The sequence below is a fragment of the Pieris napi genome, chromosome 21 (assembly GCF_905475465.1).
Source record: "Pieris napi chromosome 21, ilPieNapi1.2, whole genome shotgun sequence".
Lineage (NCBI taxonomy): Eukaryota > Metazoa > Arthropoda > Insecta > Lepidoptera > Pieridae > Pieris > Pieris napi.
Genome location: NC_062254.1, coordinates 5,660,591 through 5,675,915, shown reverse-complemented (window position 1 = coordinate 5,675,915; position 15,325 = coordinate 5,660,591). Strand labels below are relative to the sequence as shown.

The 15,325-nt window shown below is 34.6% G+C and overlaps 1 protein-coding gene across 17 annotated transcripts in view; it reads right to left on the bottom strand.

Annotated features, from left to right (window-relative positions):
- LOC125060291 (protein lap4) overlaps positions 1 to 15,325 on the bottom strand; it is a 101,086-nt gene that overhangs the window by 2,744 nt on the left and 83,017 nt on the right. For 9 of the 17 annotated variants that reach the window (XM_047665122.1, XM_047665123.1, XM_047665125.1 and 6 more), the window contains 12 exons: positions 14,743 to 14,994; positions 12,523 to 12,633; positions 11,434 to 11,613; positions 8,652 to 8,810; positions 7,165 to 7,308; positions 6,664 to 6,756; positions 6,008 to 6,091; positions 5,626 to 5,745; positions 1,929 to 3,206; positions 1,475 to 1,580; positions 994 to 1,162; positions 318 to 459 (listed from right to left, as the gene is read on the bottom strand). In XM_047665122.1, coding sequence (XP_047521078.1) covers positions 318 to 459; positions 994 to 1,162; positions 1,475 to 1,580; positions 1,929 to 3,206; positions 5,626 to 5,745; positions 6,008 to 6,091; positions 6,664 to 6,756; positions 7,165 to 7,308; positions 8,652 to 8,810; positions 11,434 to 11,613; positions 12,523 to 12,633; positions 14,743 to 14,994 — 2,838 coding nt within the window. Of the gene's footprint in view, positions 1 to 317; positions 460 to 993; positions 1,163 to 1,474; positions 1,581 to 1,928; positions 3,207 to 3,446; positions 4,525 to 5,625; positions 5,746 to 6,007; positions 6,092 to 6,663; positions 6,757 to 7,164; positions 7,309 to 8,651; positions 8,811 to 11,433; positions 11,614 to 12,522; positions 12,634 to 14,742; positions 14,995 to 15,325 lie in introns of those variants that run through there. The other 8 variants (XM_047665128.1, XM_047665129.1, XM_047665131.1 and 5 more) reach the window with 4 other exon arrangements.

Here is a 15,325-nt window from a genome sequence, read left to right as displayed (position 1 = left end):
TGTTAATCATCAAAGCCATTGTAAAGCCGTTTCCCTTTTAACTGGATTCTATCACGGTTTAATAATTATAACAATAGAGATAATATAATAGAATAGAGTGGCAACTTTTATCATTTAAGCGAGAAAATCTTATCTCTTGAGATTATTGTCAAAAACATTAAAACAACTCAAACAACAGTCCCGTTGAAGGTTTACAAAAAACACGGCTTTACAGATTTTAAATATAACTAAACTTCAAAATTCAACTAAACGTCTAAAAGTATTAAAGTTAATCAAAATTAGCAATTAGTTTTACTGTATTAGAAGCATAATCTTACCTTTTCCAAAGAGCGTAGACGTGCAGCTCTCCAAGCCGCTCGTCGTGCGGCACGTACGTCCGCGTCTTCGTGTTCCGCGTTCTCACGCGCTGCCCTACGCCTTTGGGATTTTGCTGATGGACTCACACCGCCCAGTGAAACGCTGTACACCCCAAATAGCAGAATCAATAGTAATGTAGTCTTTTAAACACAAGTAATAACAATTTTGCATGGTTTGTGAATGAATTTCAAAAAAAGTCCAAAGTCAAATTCAAGCAAGTTTTTTGTTTCACACAACGTTTGTAAGGAGCTGCAACCATTACACTATGTTCCACATGACATCTTTAGTAATTAATAATAATAAAATAAATTAAAAACAAAGATTTGTCCTCTATCAGCAGGAGGCATGGTGAAATAGGAGCACGCACTTACATTCTCGTGGGAACAATACGCAAATAAATAGTAAAAATAACTAACATCACCGCATACACGAATTCAAGTACGACCAGTCACCACAAGTAGAACCCATTCACGAGTATGACGCATGGCCAGCCATCGGGCCCTCGCCATATTTTAGGGAGAGAGACAACCCGACGAATTTTACGTATAGCCTTCCAACCGTAAACAATATATTTTGCTACATTGTACTCACGACTTTTATGTGTTTTAATCTAACCTACAAAAACGTTGGACCTACCTGTGTCCATTTTCATAAGGCTCATCATCAGAATGTTCACTTTCTCCGCTACGCTCCTCCCCTGGGGACCAAGAACTCATCTCGGAACGTGACAACGACGCCATTTTCCTCTCCTCTTCTTGCTTTAATTTTTCTACCTCATCGGCCGACAGAAAGGTAAACACTTTCTCTGTAAAATTAGTAATAGGATAATATATGGCGATATTGCAAATTCGCTTTACTGTATAAAAGCGTTAATTGGCTTCTTAGCGGAAAAATCATTTCACAACAATGTATAGGTAGTATGTTTAGCTTAAAGGCTTCTAAAGGTATAAAGATACTTTATAATGTCAATGTTGATCAGATCTACTATGCACTAGTGATATTCCAAAACCTGCCGCAATGGCACACCGCACTTCAACCAGCCTAGTATAGGTAGTACTAGTATCAAAATGTAATTGAAATATTTGAATTAAGTCATGAAGTATTAAGAAATATTTACCCGGTTTTGGTGACGATTTATGGCTCTCTTCCATGGCGTTCTCAAAAAACTTTTTCTTATCGCTGACAGATGCTTTTACAAAATTACCAGATTGAGGTGGTGACGTCTGAAATATTGATCGCACAATTCAATATCCTTGCAATTAAAAGTGTTATTCATGAAAATGTTGAAACAATGGAAAAAAGCACAATGACAATAATATACAGTGAAATCCCGTCACCAGGCAATCAAACACCCATGCAGTCAGAGATGAAAATGCTAAACGAAAAAGGGTAAGTATGTAAACAAACGAAACATGCAAAATATAATAAATGCAAGTTAAAATCCGTACAAAATGGTATATGGGGAACATTGATCAAATGTTTAGTCAAGTCGGGCTGGGTTGTCGACGAACACAATCAAAAGAAGCTGAGTGTTGGTGTGGTGGATAAGTTGCCGAACATCAATTTATTACCTCGCCGATGGCGAAGGATTTGATTTTGCTGCTCCATGCGGGTTTCAAGGATGCGGGCGAAGGGCTTCCCTCTCGCATAGATTCCAAACTTTTCGGTATATCGGATTCAAGAGCACTCGTCACTTCGCCAAAATGAACTCTTCTCTCAGACTGGGCACTCTTGGGCCGATTACCCACATCATGAACACTTTGGTTTAAGTTAACGTTTATGTCCTTCTCTACACAACTGACTAATGTAGGAGATAAAGATTTGTGAGGAGGCGGCACGATACATGTGTATGGATTATATGTTCCAGCTACCGTAGTTAAGGATGGATATGGGTCGTAGGGTGGATATGTCGTGGAGTGCACCATGGAGGGTAAATTTTTAACACGCAAGTCTCGTAAAGATTGATTCTCATTGGAAACGGCCAGATCAGCGAAATAACTTCTAGTTGGATGTAAATAACAAGGTGAATTAGGTACATGCGAAACAGTAGGAAGAGTTTTATATTGAGCGTGCAGTAATTCGGGCGGGCCAGGTTGGCCACTGGGACTAACGGACAGCTCAGTATAATGTTCGTCACTTTCGAATGACGGTAGTTCATTACGGAAGAATTGTTGTGAAGGCACTTCAGAAAATAGGGTTGAACGTATATTGTTATCAATGATTTTAACGGATGGTTCCAAATGAGGATAAGCTGTATAATTGATTGGCGGAGGGTTTTCTGTTTCTGGCGAATTTGTGGAGTTAGAGGACTGCACGGTTGTTTCTGCCACAGTTGGTTGAGGAAGCACGATGCGCTCGGGGACAACAGCGATTAGCGGAACTACGTCGTTTACATCATCGTGAATTAATTTACTCTCACTTACTTTTGTTGCAAATAATGGCGGAGGGGGAATAATAAAATCTTCAGGACGAACAATGTTGGTTATCGTTTTGACTTCGACCTTGGTCTGACTCTGAGTTAGTAATGGGATCTTTTCTGGGCAAGCATCGTTAGTATCCGATTCTGTCGCGGAGCGTTCATGCAATTCATGCGTTACGGGTTGAGGGTTCGTTCGTTCGTTTGTCGACAAGGTTAGATCGTGTACGTCTTTTGAATCCGGAGTGAAACTAACTCGCTTGATTTGCGGTTTGCGGGGAACTTGAGGTTTCTGTTTGGGCGGTTGAGGCGGAGGGGGCGGGCGAAGCGGCGGATCCACGGAAGTACCGTTGTCCATCGGAGGAGGCGTCTTCACCTTTTGTTCCGTGAACACCGCGAGCGGCGAAAGCGGCGCCGCTTGCGAACTAGACGACTAACCAAAACCAACAATATACACTTTACTCGTTACTTAGCAATAATAGAAACTAGAGTGCAATATTGGAAATAGACGCTTTAGAAAAGTTGCCGGCAGCGAAGCAGCTTGCACGAAAACGCTTAAGTATAAAAAAGGGGAAAACAAAGATTGATATAGCGATAACAAAATCTTCCAAAATAAATGATTTAAAGGCGGTAAAGTAAAGCTATTGCAAAGAGATAATAGAAAAAACAAACATTTCAGAAACATTGTGTATTTAAGTTCAACACTAAATATAATTATATAATTCCCATTTCAATAATATTGTATACAAAGTAAAATGTCTAATAATCTAATTTTCCAGTCGCTTCCAATTAACAAATAATGATTGGCAGTCAATATTTGGCAATACAATTGATGAAACACCAACGAACAACAATAACAATCTGAAGGCCAACAAAGTCTGATATGTCATTAATAAGTCCGCTCTTACAGCCAACAAAGGAATTAATTAATAAACGATTGAATTATTACAAATAACATCTAATATAATTAATGAATCAAATTTAACAACTACCGATACTAATGTTATTATGGGAACACGTTTAAATTGGCTTAAAATTAACACCTTTAGAGAGACTAGGTCAATACATACAACTTGTATAATCTGGGAAATATTAGTATAATATAAGGCTTGATAAAATTGGATGTAACTAGCGCCAGTGTATCTTGGTTTCATATATGTATTTCATTTTGACGTTCAAAACCAAGATACATCTCTACGGAATTTAAATTGGATTATTTTGTGGAACTACAAAACAGCATCGAAAATGTTACAGAGTACATCGAGCTACGAGATTATCGAGGTATATTGACTACTTGGTCATTTGAATGTATATTATCTTATTTCATACACAGTCACGCCATTATTGGTGTTTTACAGTAAAAGCTATATGTAAAAATACAGTACTAAAGAATAAAAGTTCAGAAAAGCGATTACAATTCAGAATATTTTATATAGACATCACGAAAATATAACGTATTTGGAAGAAAATTTATTGTAAATCCTTCGAAGACCTTATTTGTAAACACTTAAATCTCCACCGTTCTGAGAAATACATATATCTATCCTACTAGGAAATAGTAACAACATAAAATATCAAGATAATTCTGTATTATTCGAGATATTTCGATACGTTATCGCCTCAGTGGAATGCGATTTATCTATCAGAACTTAATCTACGAGTATAAAAATCTCAATCGTAATATTTACAAAATTCTGGACTGTTTATATTGCTTACTAAGTGTTTCGCTCCTGTCCTTGAAGGTACGCAGTCTGCAATGGACGTAATAACATCAGTAAACATTACATCTACTTCACGAATTACGACATCTATGTATTCGGGTAATCCTCGAGAGTTATCGGACATGCATAATACAAAATATAGGACAATACATCAGAACCCAAGTACCACTACGTTCAAACATTTATTTTGGAAGATAGTAAACAGTTTTTAATAGAGGATATTTTCATGCAAGCCATAGTTTAAGGTGCATGCCTTCCTTTATTCCACCGTGCATCAGAGTTTAATACAAATTCGAAAACATTCATGCTATCAAGAATCGTATTACGTAAAATAGTACCTGTGTTGAAAGTCACTATTATAATAGCTACAGACTTATTAGATACGCATGCATTTTCCATTCATCTATAAAGATTCAATATTTTGCTAATCCTAAAACTAATAGCCTCAAAGATGTCTATAAAAAATACCAGAAACATAAAATCAGTTATAAAATCTTATCTATACTGGTTTGATCCATAAAATATTGGTATTTCACTTTGTAAGACAGTAATTACGAAGACGTAGTTTAGTACGCGTATACGTGCGTATATAGAAATTTACTCATACTACATACGTCTTTAAAAGTAATGTGTTATAAAAATACATAAAATATTGACGTGACAACGTCTTATAATTCGATGGAGCCGGCTGCACGCACGAAAAAACATGACGCATGCGGCGTTACCTCGCTCTGAGGCGTTCCATTTAAGGCTTGAAGTGCAAGCGAGAGCGCGGAACGAGCGACAAAGAGGCACAATCGGCCTCTGCGTTCGGCTCAATTCAAAGTTGATTTCCATTAACCTCATCTATATTCATACAAATTATCTATCAAACAAATAAAATTAATTTTTTTTTGAAAAATGCAACCATTCCATCAGTATTTTCTTATGGCGTTGTCACGTTCAACTATCGTCAGTAAACCGACTTTACAGACAACCGATTTTTTTTTAAAGCAAATTGTATTATATAGTAAATATATATTTGCGTAAAGATTGTATGAATGTGCACGTATACGCGTACACTTATAACGTATCTAATGATCTATAATCTACGGATCATACGTCGGTGTGCGGGAAGTAATGTAGACTGACCTGAGGCTGCAGCGTATGTTTGGACATTACGACTGTAGTTGTTTTATGGTGAGGTTCTGGAGAAATGGGCGGACCCGGGTCCATTGCGATACTTTCCACTGCGTGCACTATGTCCATTACCTGAATTTATGGAAATTAAAACGTTAAAATCTGTGAGATATAAGGATTGAGGTTTTAAACTGGTAATTCGCGGTTTGAAGACCAACAATAAAGGATTTTAGACACCTATTTGAATGAAAAGAAATGTGTCTGGCCCATACCTCAGTGAGGAGTTATATAAGTTATAGTTTCACTAAAATATTTATAAAATACGTAATGATATAGCACAGTTTGATTATAATATTGAAATTGTTAAAAGCTTCTGTAATGTCTTCAACATTACCTTTTCTGGTGTAGACTTTTCTCTCATCTCAGCTACTTGCTTTTCTTGCTCAAACTGTACAATATCTTGGTGCACATTGTTGTCCTGAAAATTCACAAATTTACACTAAACTTTCTTCTACTTAATGATTAATATCTTTCCATAATACATATAATTCCATATATGTAATTCCATAATATATACATAAGCATATAATGCAATAAGATAACGGACACAAATCGGTTTAAATTTTTAACAAGCATAAGTGTATAAATCGACATAATACTGTGAATAAAGATAGGTTTATGTTTTTTAATTATTTATATTTAATCTTCAGGCTTCAGCGTGCGACTCATTCCTCACTGTGCACCAATGGACTTTCTATCTATGTGCGCATTTAACATTCGCTCGAACGGTAAAGGAAAACATCGTGAGGATACCGGCTTTCCTTAGACTCTACAAGTCGACGGCGTTTTTCAGGCACAGGAGGCTGATGACTTACTTACCTATTAGATTGACAAATGATCATATACATAAATCTGAGGCCCAGACAGAAAAAGGTTGTAGCGCCACACAGAGTTTTTTATATATAAGTATGAAGAAAACAGATACACCTTAGGTCAAATGTATGTTTTTTAATACAGTTATCAGTTAATTTTATATCATAATAAAACTACCTGTTGTTGATGAAGGGTGTCGTCCCGATCAAGGCTGGACGTAGAGTGAGACAACGAACCTCCCGTCTCTGCTGTCCCGCTCTCGCTACCGGTCTGTATTAACATGCACTACTAAGTAAAATCACAAAATTTGCGACCTATTTGCAAAAAGTGCATTCTAAAGTGCATATGACAAAGCAATCACACTGTATTCCTTTGATGGTTGGATTAGATTTCTAGTAATGCGTAACAGCGTGTATTTTCACAAGATGGAGAGTAGGGACTATGACTAGGTAAGTAGTCTCTCAACTCTGAATACTATCCTATATCCTATATATATTTAGTGCACGTTATAACCCGAAATTAAATATATATATATATATATATATTGTTCGTTTGTGCTAAAAATCTATATATAACCTACAAATAAAGATTATATTTTACAAATTTAGGCAATAGTGAAATAAAATTCTACATAAAATTGCAGTTGCTTTATCTGCTTTAAGAGAAAAATGGACTTACGGTATATTTCTCAGGTCGTGAGTAGCCGTGGCAGACTACGAGGTGTAAAGGAGCGTTTGTAGCGGAGCGTAGAGCGTTCACGGCTTCATTGTGAGTGGCACCCAAAAGCGAGATGCCGTTCACTTCCAACAATCGCATGCCCACCTTAAAAAAAAATTAATTAAATAAATTGAAGCTAAAAATATCTACAAATGCATACAAAGCAAACAATTTATAATCTAACTTTTGTTTTTCTTCTCAAATTACGTCACATTGATTTTGATTTTTTTTATATTAGGAGAGGAAAAGAGCCTACGGCAGTCATCGCAGCGCATGGACACCCATTTGTTGTGGGTGCGTTGCCGGCCTTTGAGGGAGAGTGTACTCCACTCTAACTTTGAATAGTTGGAGATCGTATCTCTGAAGGTCAGGAAAGACTCCCACCGGTCGATTCCACAGTTCGCTTGTTAGCATAAAAAAGTGCCTTGTGAAACGGACTGTGGAAAAGACTTCCAACCATCAAGGTGGTGTTGATGGAATTAAATAATTTAAAATTAAGATACAGGTACATATTATAGTTATTTTATCGTCATAATTTTGGTTTCTTGGTAGATTTTATTAGTCTGTGTTAAAAAAATATATGTATAGTGCTTTTCATGAAAGAAGTCCCGCGGTGATTTTTGGAACTAAATTTGACAGGTCGGCAATGTCAAGTTCGTTTGTTGTGGTAGATTTTTGTGAATTTTTAACTAGCTTAGTGCATTTTAAAGATTGATTACAATGCCAAAAGTTGTAAAAAGTTCGGCTCGAGAAATGATATTAAAGGTGAAAGAGTTCTGTGAAGCGGAACATAAGAATCAAGGTGTTTTAATACCACTAAACAATGTTCGGAAGAGAGTTGCCGCCATAACAGGTACTTTTTAGAGTTGCCATTTAATAATTTTTTGCTGTATTGGTGGGACTTTTATGATATAAATTCGTTTTTGCGACAAAATTGAATTAACACATAACGTGATGAAACTAGGTAACTGAAATTAAAACATATATTACATATTACATAAGCATTATAAACTTAAAGTTACTATTATTTTTAATTGTTCATAATTTAATTGCAGGTGTGTCAGAGAAAACTGTAACAAGAATTACAAAAGAAGGTATAACAGCGGAGTGTACTTCGAAAAAAATTGTAACCCAACAATTATGCAATAAAACTCTAAATAAAAAATTGTATTGCTTTTTTTTACCCTGTTTTCTCATCTTTTCCCTGTAAGTAGGTAGAACACCGCTAATATAAGTAAATAAAAATATACTTTTTACATAACAGAAATATTGTTTCATCGAAGTATGCAGAAAATAATATTATTTGATAAATTACATCTGCTAAATGTAAATAAAATAGGTAAATTTTTTACTCATAAATGGCAACATTACGTCATGCGATTGCAGCGCCGCGTCTGGGGGACTTCTTTCATGAAAAGGACTATAAATAGTACAGTGACTATACATACCTTTAATCTACCATCTCTCCTGGCCGCTCCACCGCTATTAATCTTAGATATGAAAACTCCTTCATCGTTAGGGTCGTTGGGATTTCCTCGTTGGCCATTTAGACCACCCTTTATATGCATACCCAGTTTTTCGCCTTCTTGCTTTACTATTGTTAGGTCCTGTTAAACAAATAATCTTTCAGTCGGCTGTACAGACTCCATAAAATGTTATTGTGTCGATCGATACAACAACATTATTATATTATATAGTTTTTACAATAGACATTTTTAAATCCCCAGTAAACAGGCTTGTAAAGAAATTGACTGGCTGTAATTCTAATATTTTGTTAATTATACATTGAACATAACGCAAAGACATCAAATCCAAAAAGGCATTTTTGGATTGATTTCCATGTCCATTTATGACTTGCTTTAATGCTCTAATAATTTTGCTAAGATACTATAGTCGACGCATTATGAACTGAGGGTCATAAATAATATTTATCTGTCTGTCTCGCTCGCACTTACAATTCTTATGGAGAGGTGTAGTGATGTGCGTAAGAATTGTAGAGGTGCATATCGATAACGGGTTAAGTACAATGAATATGCTAAATTATGTTAAGTATTAATAGATTTAATAGGAATATTTTTTAATGTTTTTTCTCGGGGTCAGTTTTCAATTCTTTTAAAAACAAGAACACGCTGTGAATTACCGCCCGAGCTTGAGCGTTGATTCATTCGTTCGGTCATTATTTATTTTCATTAATACCACGTTTTTTTTTTTTTTTTCAGGGAAAGCCATGAGAGTGGCGCTTTCGGAATACGCCTTCTCTCATAGCTTTTATTGTTTTATTTAGTTGTTAATATATGAGTTGTTATAAAGGTCGTTATAATTATTTACGTCATCCCCTCTCCTGTTATTTTCATTATGTATTTTTTTTTTTTCTTTATTATTATTATTATTATTTTTTTATTAATACCACGTTAGAAAATTAGTATAGTTCACCATTGTGCGTATTGCGTAACGAAGCGTAAGTAATATAATGAGTATCATAACAAAAAATCTTATATTTATAGAAAAAAAAACCTATCCTAAGTATCGATAACGGATTACGTGCACATTCCCAATGTCAGTGACATTTATTGCCCGACGACTCAGTTTGAAATGCGTCGACTTCCCTTAATTGCATAATAACATCATTGTGTTGGTGTAATAAAGGAATAATAGCGTTGCATTTAAAAATACATAATACATAGGTGTACAAGCAAATTACCACAGATCACATGCAAAATCATGTGCACTACATAACGGAAGCAATATAAAGCTGGAAGCGCTACAGAGTAGGCAAAATGTTCAAAAATGTCAAATGTCATTTGTCAATATTACGGCGGGGTTACAGACGATAGCACACCAAATTTTGGAATAAGGATTTTTGACATAAACACACAGATTCTTTCGGGTTTATTTCACTTACAGTTGCGTCAATAATCTCAACTTGAATGCGACTCTGCAACGGCCGTTGGACGCACGGGAAACAAAATATTTTTAAACCATTATGTTAAGCTTGTTTGTTCTGTAGCGATATTTTTTTAGCTTAACCTTATGTAGAAGCACAATGCACGTCAAAGGTCACAAAAACGCTTTTCACTTGCGATTCAAACGTTTAAGGTTTGCTAAAGTTTTCGAATATAATGAATTATTTAATACATTTATTTAAAGAGGCTACAAACAATGAAGTATGAATTTAATTATTCGACTTTCAACTTTACTTGGTACACTTTAGAGTTGATTTTGCCGTTTGAATCGCAAATGTACTTAGCGTATTTCGTTACCCACGATTATCCGCCAAACTACCGAGCATCAAAATTGTCTACTTCCTTAGCATTGATGAGATACTTGCAGTCATGCAGACATCGTTGCATCATCGTTTACAGTGAAATGCATGTTTTAAATATTAGACATAAGTCTTCACTCAATTTTTCAGTTACTTTGACACAAGATCGCCAAATCAATGAGATAATTGTTAGTGTTACAGAATACATATTATGATTCATGCTTGTATATTACATAAATATTTTAAGTATAATATATATATAGTATATAGTCATATCTGAATTATATTTTATTTAACCTATCCGGAAAAAAAACATATTTTTGTGTCGCTGGCAACTGTCGAAACTCTGAATTTTCATTCTGTAGAATCTTGACATTTCTTAAATGTTACTACTAAAAAAAGTTCTCCACCGAAAATGGGACAAATTTGATCTATTTGAGGGTGATAAAAAATAAGATGTATTTTTTAATGTTTTACTTCCAAAAAAGTAAATCTAAATATTTACTAACTTAAGTGAATTAATGCAAAAATAACAAATATTTCAATATCACGAACAATATATCGAATTAACTTTTATTACTTTATTTTATTCTTTAGCTGGCATCACTGCCTACTTATTTCAGGTTTAGTAAACCTATTAAAAAAATAAAATGTTAGCTGTTAAATGTTATTTTTTACTGTTTGTAATGAAAAGGGACGTAATTTTCACTTGCCGAAAAATGTGGAGCACCGCACTTAATAAAATGGATACATTCACTAACAAATAAAATGTATGTATAGACATAGATGTTCAGACTCGCATTGAAATTGAAAAATGATCCAAAAAGTAATCTCTGACAAGTCAAAAAATATGTGTCAGAATTCTACCGAATTAAAAACCAGAGTATAGTTTAGACGAACAGTTAATGCAAATTAAAATTGCGTATTGATTGGCGAATCCTGTGTCAAATGTGTGTTTAAACACTGACCTGGAACCCGGGTGGCAATGGGTCGTGTCTCACAGATAACGCGAGTGTGTTCCCGGGCTGCAATAAAAGTTGAACTGCATCTCTATGCGATGCACCGGCGAGATCGTTTCCGTTGACTTTAAGCAAGCGATCGCCCATACGAAGCTTGCCCGAACGAGCTGCTACACCTCCTGGTACCACCTGTAAATCAAATTACGAAGATACTTACAAACGTATACTGTAGGGAATAAATGTCATACTAATAAGATTTCTATCGAGGTAAAACTAATTGGTTACATTCTGGCTAAGTTCACATGCGCTGCGCTGTTATATTATTATTTATAAGATGTATATATTTATTTTTATTAATTATAGATTTATCGGAGTAGGTTCTGTAGTTCTATCGTATTAGTACAGTGTAAACTTTATAACGAATTTCAAGGGACCGCGCAATACTTTCGTTATAGAGAGTTTTCGTTATACGGATGGAAGAGAAAAGAAAACAAATTTAACCAATTACAATAATTTCTAATTTTATTACTATCAATAAGTAAATTATTCTAAACACATTGAGACCAAAATTTCCTACAGGCGATGTAATCTAAGAATAATGGCACGTGTGTTAATGCAATTAATTATCAATAACAAAAGCGAGATGGCTGTGTATGACCTCAGGTATCTTTCTTAGAAATTTCGGCACCTCAAAAGGTTACATTTGTATCCTGATTGTTAATTATTAAATTATTATTATATTATTTATGAATTACACTTTGTTGTTGATGTCTAAATATGAAAATATTTCTTCATAATAGAGAATGGGTGTTGCGTTATAAAGAGTCAATTAATCTATGGGTTTTGCGTTAAACCAAACAAATTCTACGAATTTTAAGTTATAGAGTGTTTGTTATAACGAATGACGTTATAAAGGGTTTACAATGTTATTGCAAAGATTATGCTGCAAGAATTATTATGTGGAAAACAAATAAATGAAATTTATATGAGCGTGAAGGAAAATTCACGTAAAATATTAACCATGTGTGAAAAGAACTTGACTTTTTGTGTTTTATTTCTAAAATCAGAAAACCTTTTTCTAATTTATTACAAACTTACATGTGATATAAATATTCCAGGTTCCTTAGCGCCAAACGGAACGCACGAGTGATCTGTCCCTCCAATAATACTGAAGCCAAGCGAACCACCCTCTTTAACCAACGTCACGTCCTAGAACAATTTCATCTTAAAGTTTAGTTCGGATACAAATTAATTTTGAATACCGTAATATATTAAGAATAAAAGAGAAATTCAATTGTTTAGTAGGAAGTATATGCCTTTTGAGTACGTACTGAATTTGTTTATTCCTTGTATCTGGAAGATATTGTAACTTATCGAGGCAAAGAGTCATACAACTATCTTTTCAAAAACCATAATTACTATAGGCCATACTCTTGATTTATAGCATCCCTTAATAGCTAGAAACTATACATAAATAGCGAATTTCATCGAACTGCCGTGGAATCGAGCTCATCTTCCAGGAAGTTACGATAAAACTTATATATACTATAATAAATAACAAGCTTTCTATGGATATAATCAAACATATGTCGTGGAATGTAGAAATGACCATCACGATATGGCCGATCAATTGATAATATTGGGGTTTGGTATTTTTTGTCTTGTTCTGGTGCCTCTTAGAGAAGAATTTCTACTTTACTTTTTAATACTAATCGGCTGCTGTCATTTAAAAAAAAAACACGAAGACTTAGGAAAAGGCCTTAGTTTTATACGCCTAAGTCTTTTGACAAATATATCGAAATCTCACATATACAGTCGACTCTCGATAATTTGAAACTCAAGGGACCAGAGATAAACTTCAAATTATCAAGAGTTCAAATAACAAGTGTTTGAATAACCACGAGGGGGAGGGGCGACTGAAGGAAATCAGAATTTGATCAAAATTTGTTACTTATTATTTCTATATTCTTATTATGTATTAATAATTATTCACAAATTTTTATTTCGAAAAGAAGTCTGTAATCTTTTTTTGAGTGAGTGACTCATTTATGTAAACAATTGACAAGTCTGTACATGTATGTAAACAAACGACAGGTATGTGCATGATAAACGCTTCAAATTATATAATAGAGAGTAGGGAAGACCGGATTTCAAATTATCGCATGTTGGCGAGCAAGATAATACTTTTTCAACTTCAAATTACCGAAGGGACCAATTATCATTGATTTTATTCAATTTATCGAGTTTTTTCAAGGGACCGGAAAAAAATTCAAATTATCGAGAGATTCAAATTAACGAGTGTCAAATTATCGAGAGTCGACTGTACCTGTTCTATTTTTTTAAAATATATTACTCAAGTTGGCTGCTGTGATGCATTACTTAAACCACACTATGTCCTCGTGGCACAAATAATATTTTTTTCAAGTCTTTATCTTGCAATCAGTCAGCTAGACTATGAGCAGATGTGTTGAAATCATAGAAACAAATAATAAATAAAATCAATATATGTAAAACCTATGCGGACCACCTCGAACGTATTTGAAACTAAACGACGAAGCTGTCAAAAACTGACATTATAGTATTGACGTTTGACTATAACTGACATTATTGTTTTTAACTGTGAAAGGCGAGTACTTTTCTGTATATACTTGAAAACTTATTTATGCAAAAAATTTATGGTAGAGTCCCCATGAGTTTAGCGGTATCTGTTAAAAACAGACTTTTACTGATCTGGCCAGGTTATTTGGACAAATAGAACTGACTGTTTCTGCTTTTGGCCACATCATGAGATAATCATTTCTACGATCGGTTTATGACATACACAAATAGCTAAATTAAAAACATAGTAAATCAACTTTTAAGATACCTGGGCAACTGTTCAATTACACGTCTGTATTTAAAAAAAAGGAAATTACTACTAAAAGGATATTTATTTCGATTAAATTATTAATTTTTTTAAGTTAAAACTTTTAAGACCATAAATATTTTCAATTTTACAAATTTTCAAGCAATTCCCTACTATAAAGATCGTAATACGAGGGTTACTATTATTATAGTATATATACCTACCCACCGATTTCGATGAAATTTTGTTTTAATATTACCTCAATTGAAATATCAAAAATCGTTGCAGTAATCTTTGAAGATAAATTTCTTAACTCAATGTTTTAAAAACTTTAATACATTACACTATTTCACGATAAATATAGTAGTTTAAAACAAGTATACTTTTTAATTGAACAATTAATTCTGAATAATAGACAAGTCTATAAATCGTTGACCCCGTTAAAATTGAAGTCAGACACACAGATATCTTACTTCTATGATCAAGGGCGTCGCTAGGTGGTTATCTGTGACCCGGGTGACCGTCGTCTCGGTGAAGGTGGACTTGGTGATGGTCTCAGTGACGCGGCCGAGGGCGGAGGGCGCGGGAGGCAGAAGCACTTCGGCCTGAGGCCGCTCCACGGTGATGCGGAGGCCCTGGGGAGGCGGGGCCGGAGCCCGAGGCCCGCCCAGGAAGTGAGCCGGGATCATCGCTTGGAACTCCTCGTTCGTGATCGGCCGCGCCGGCTGCGCTCAACACGTTCACATCGCATCAATTTCGTTGGAAAACTCGATACGGTAACCGTTATTACTAGCATTTTACGTATATGTCTATATTTACGAACTAGGTATACGTATTAGAACTAAATTTGGATAGGTTCAACATAAATGCTAATATTTCTAAAAAAAATTACGTAAAATTCTAACTTCAACTATTAAGATACAACTAAAAAGAACTTTTTAAATCAGTGTTGAAATTTCACTTTATTAAAAAGAATTACCTATCTATAAGTCAGAACAATAAACTTCTTAATTGCAAATTCTTATCAAAAGGACAGTTAGAGCAAATTTAAAAAAA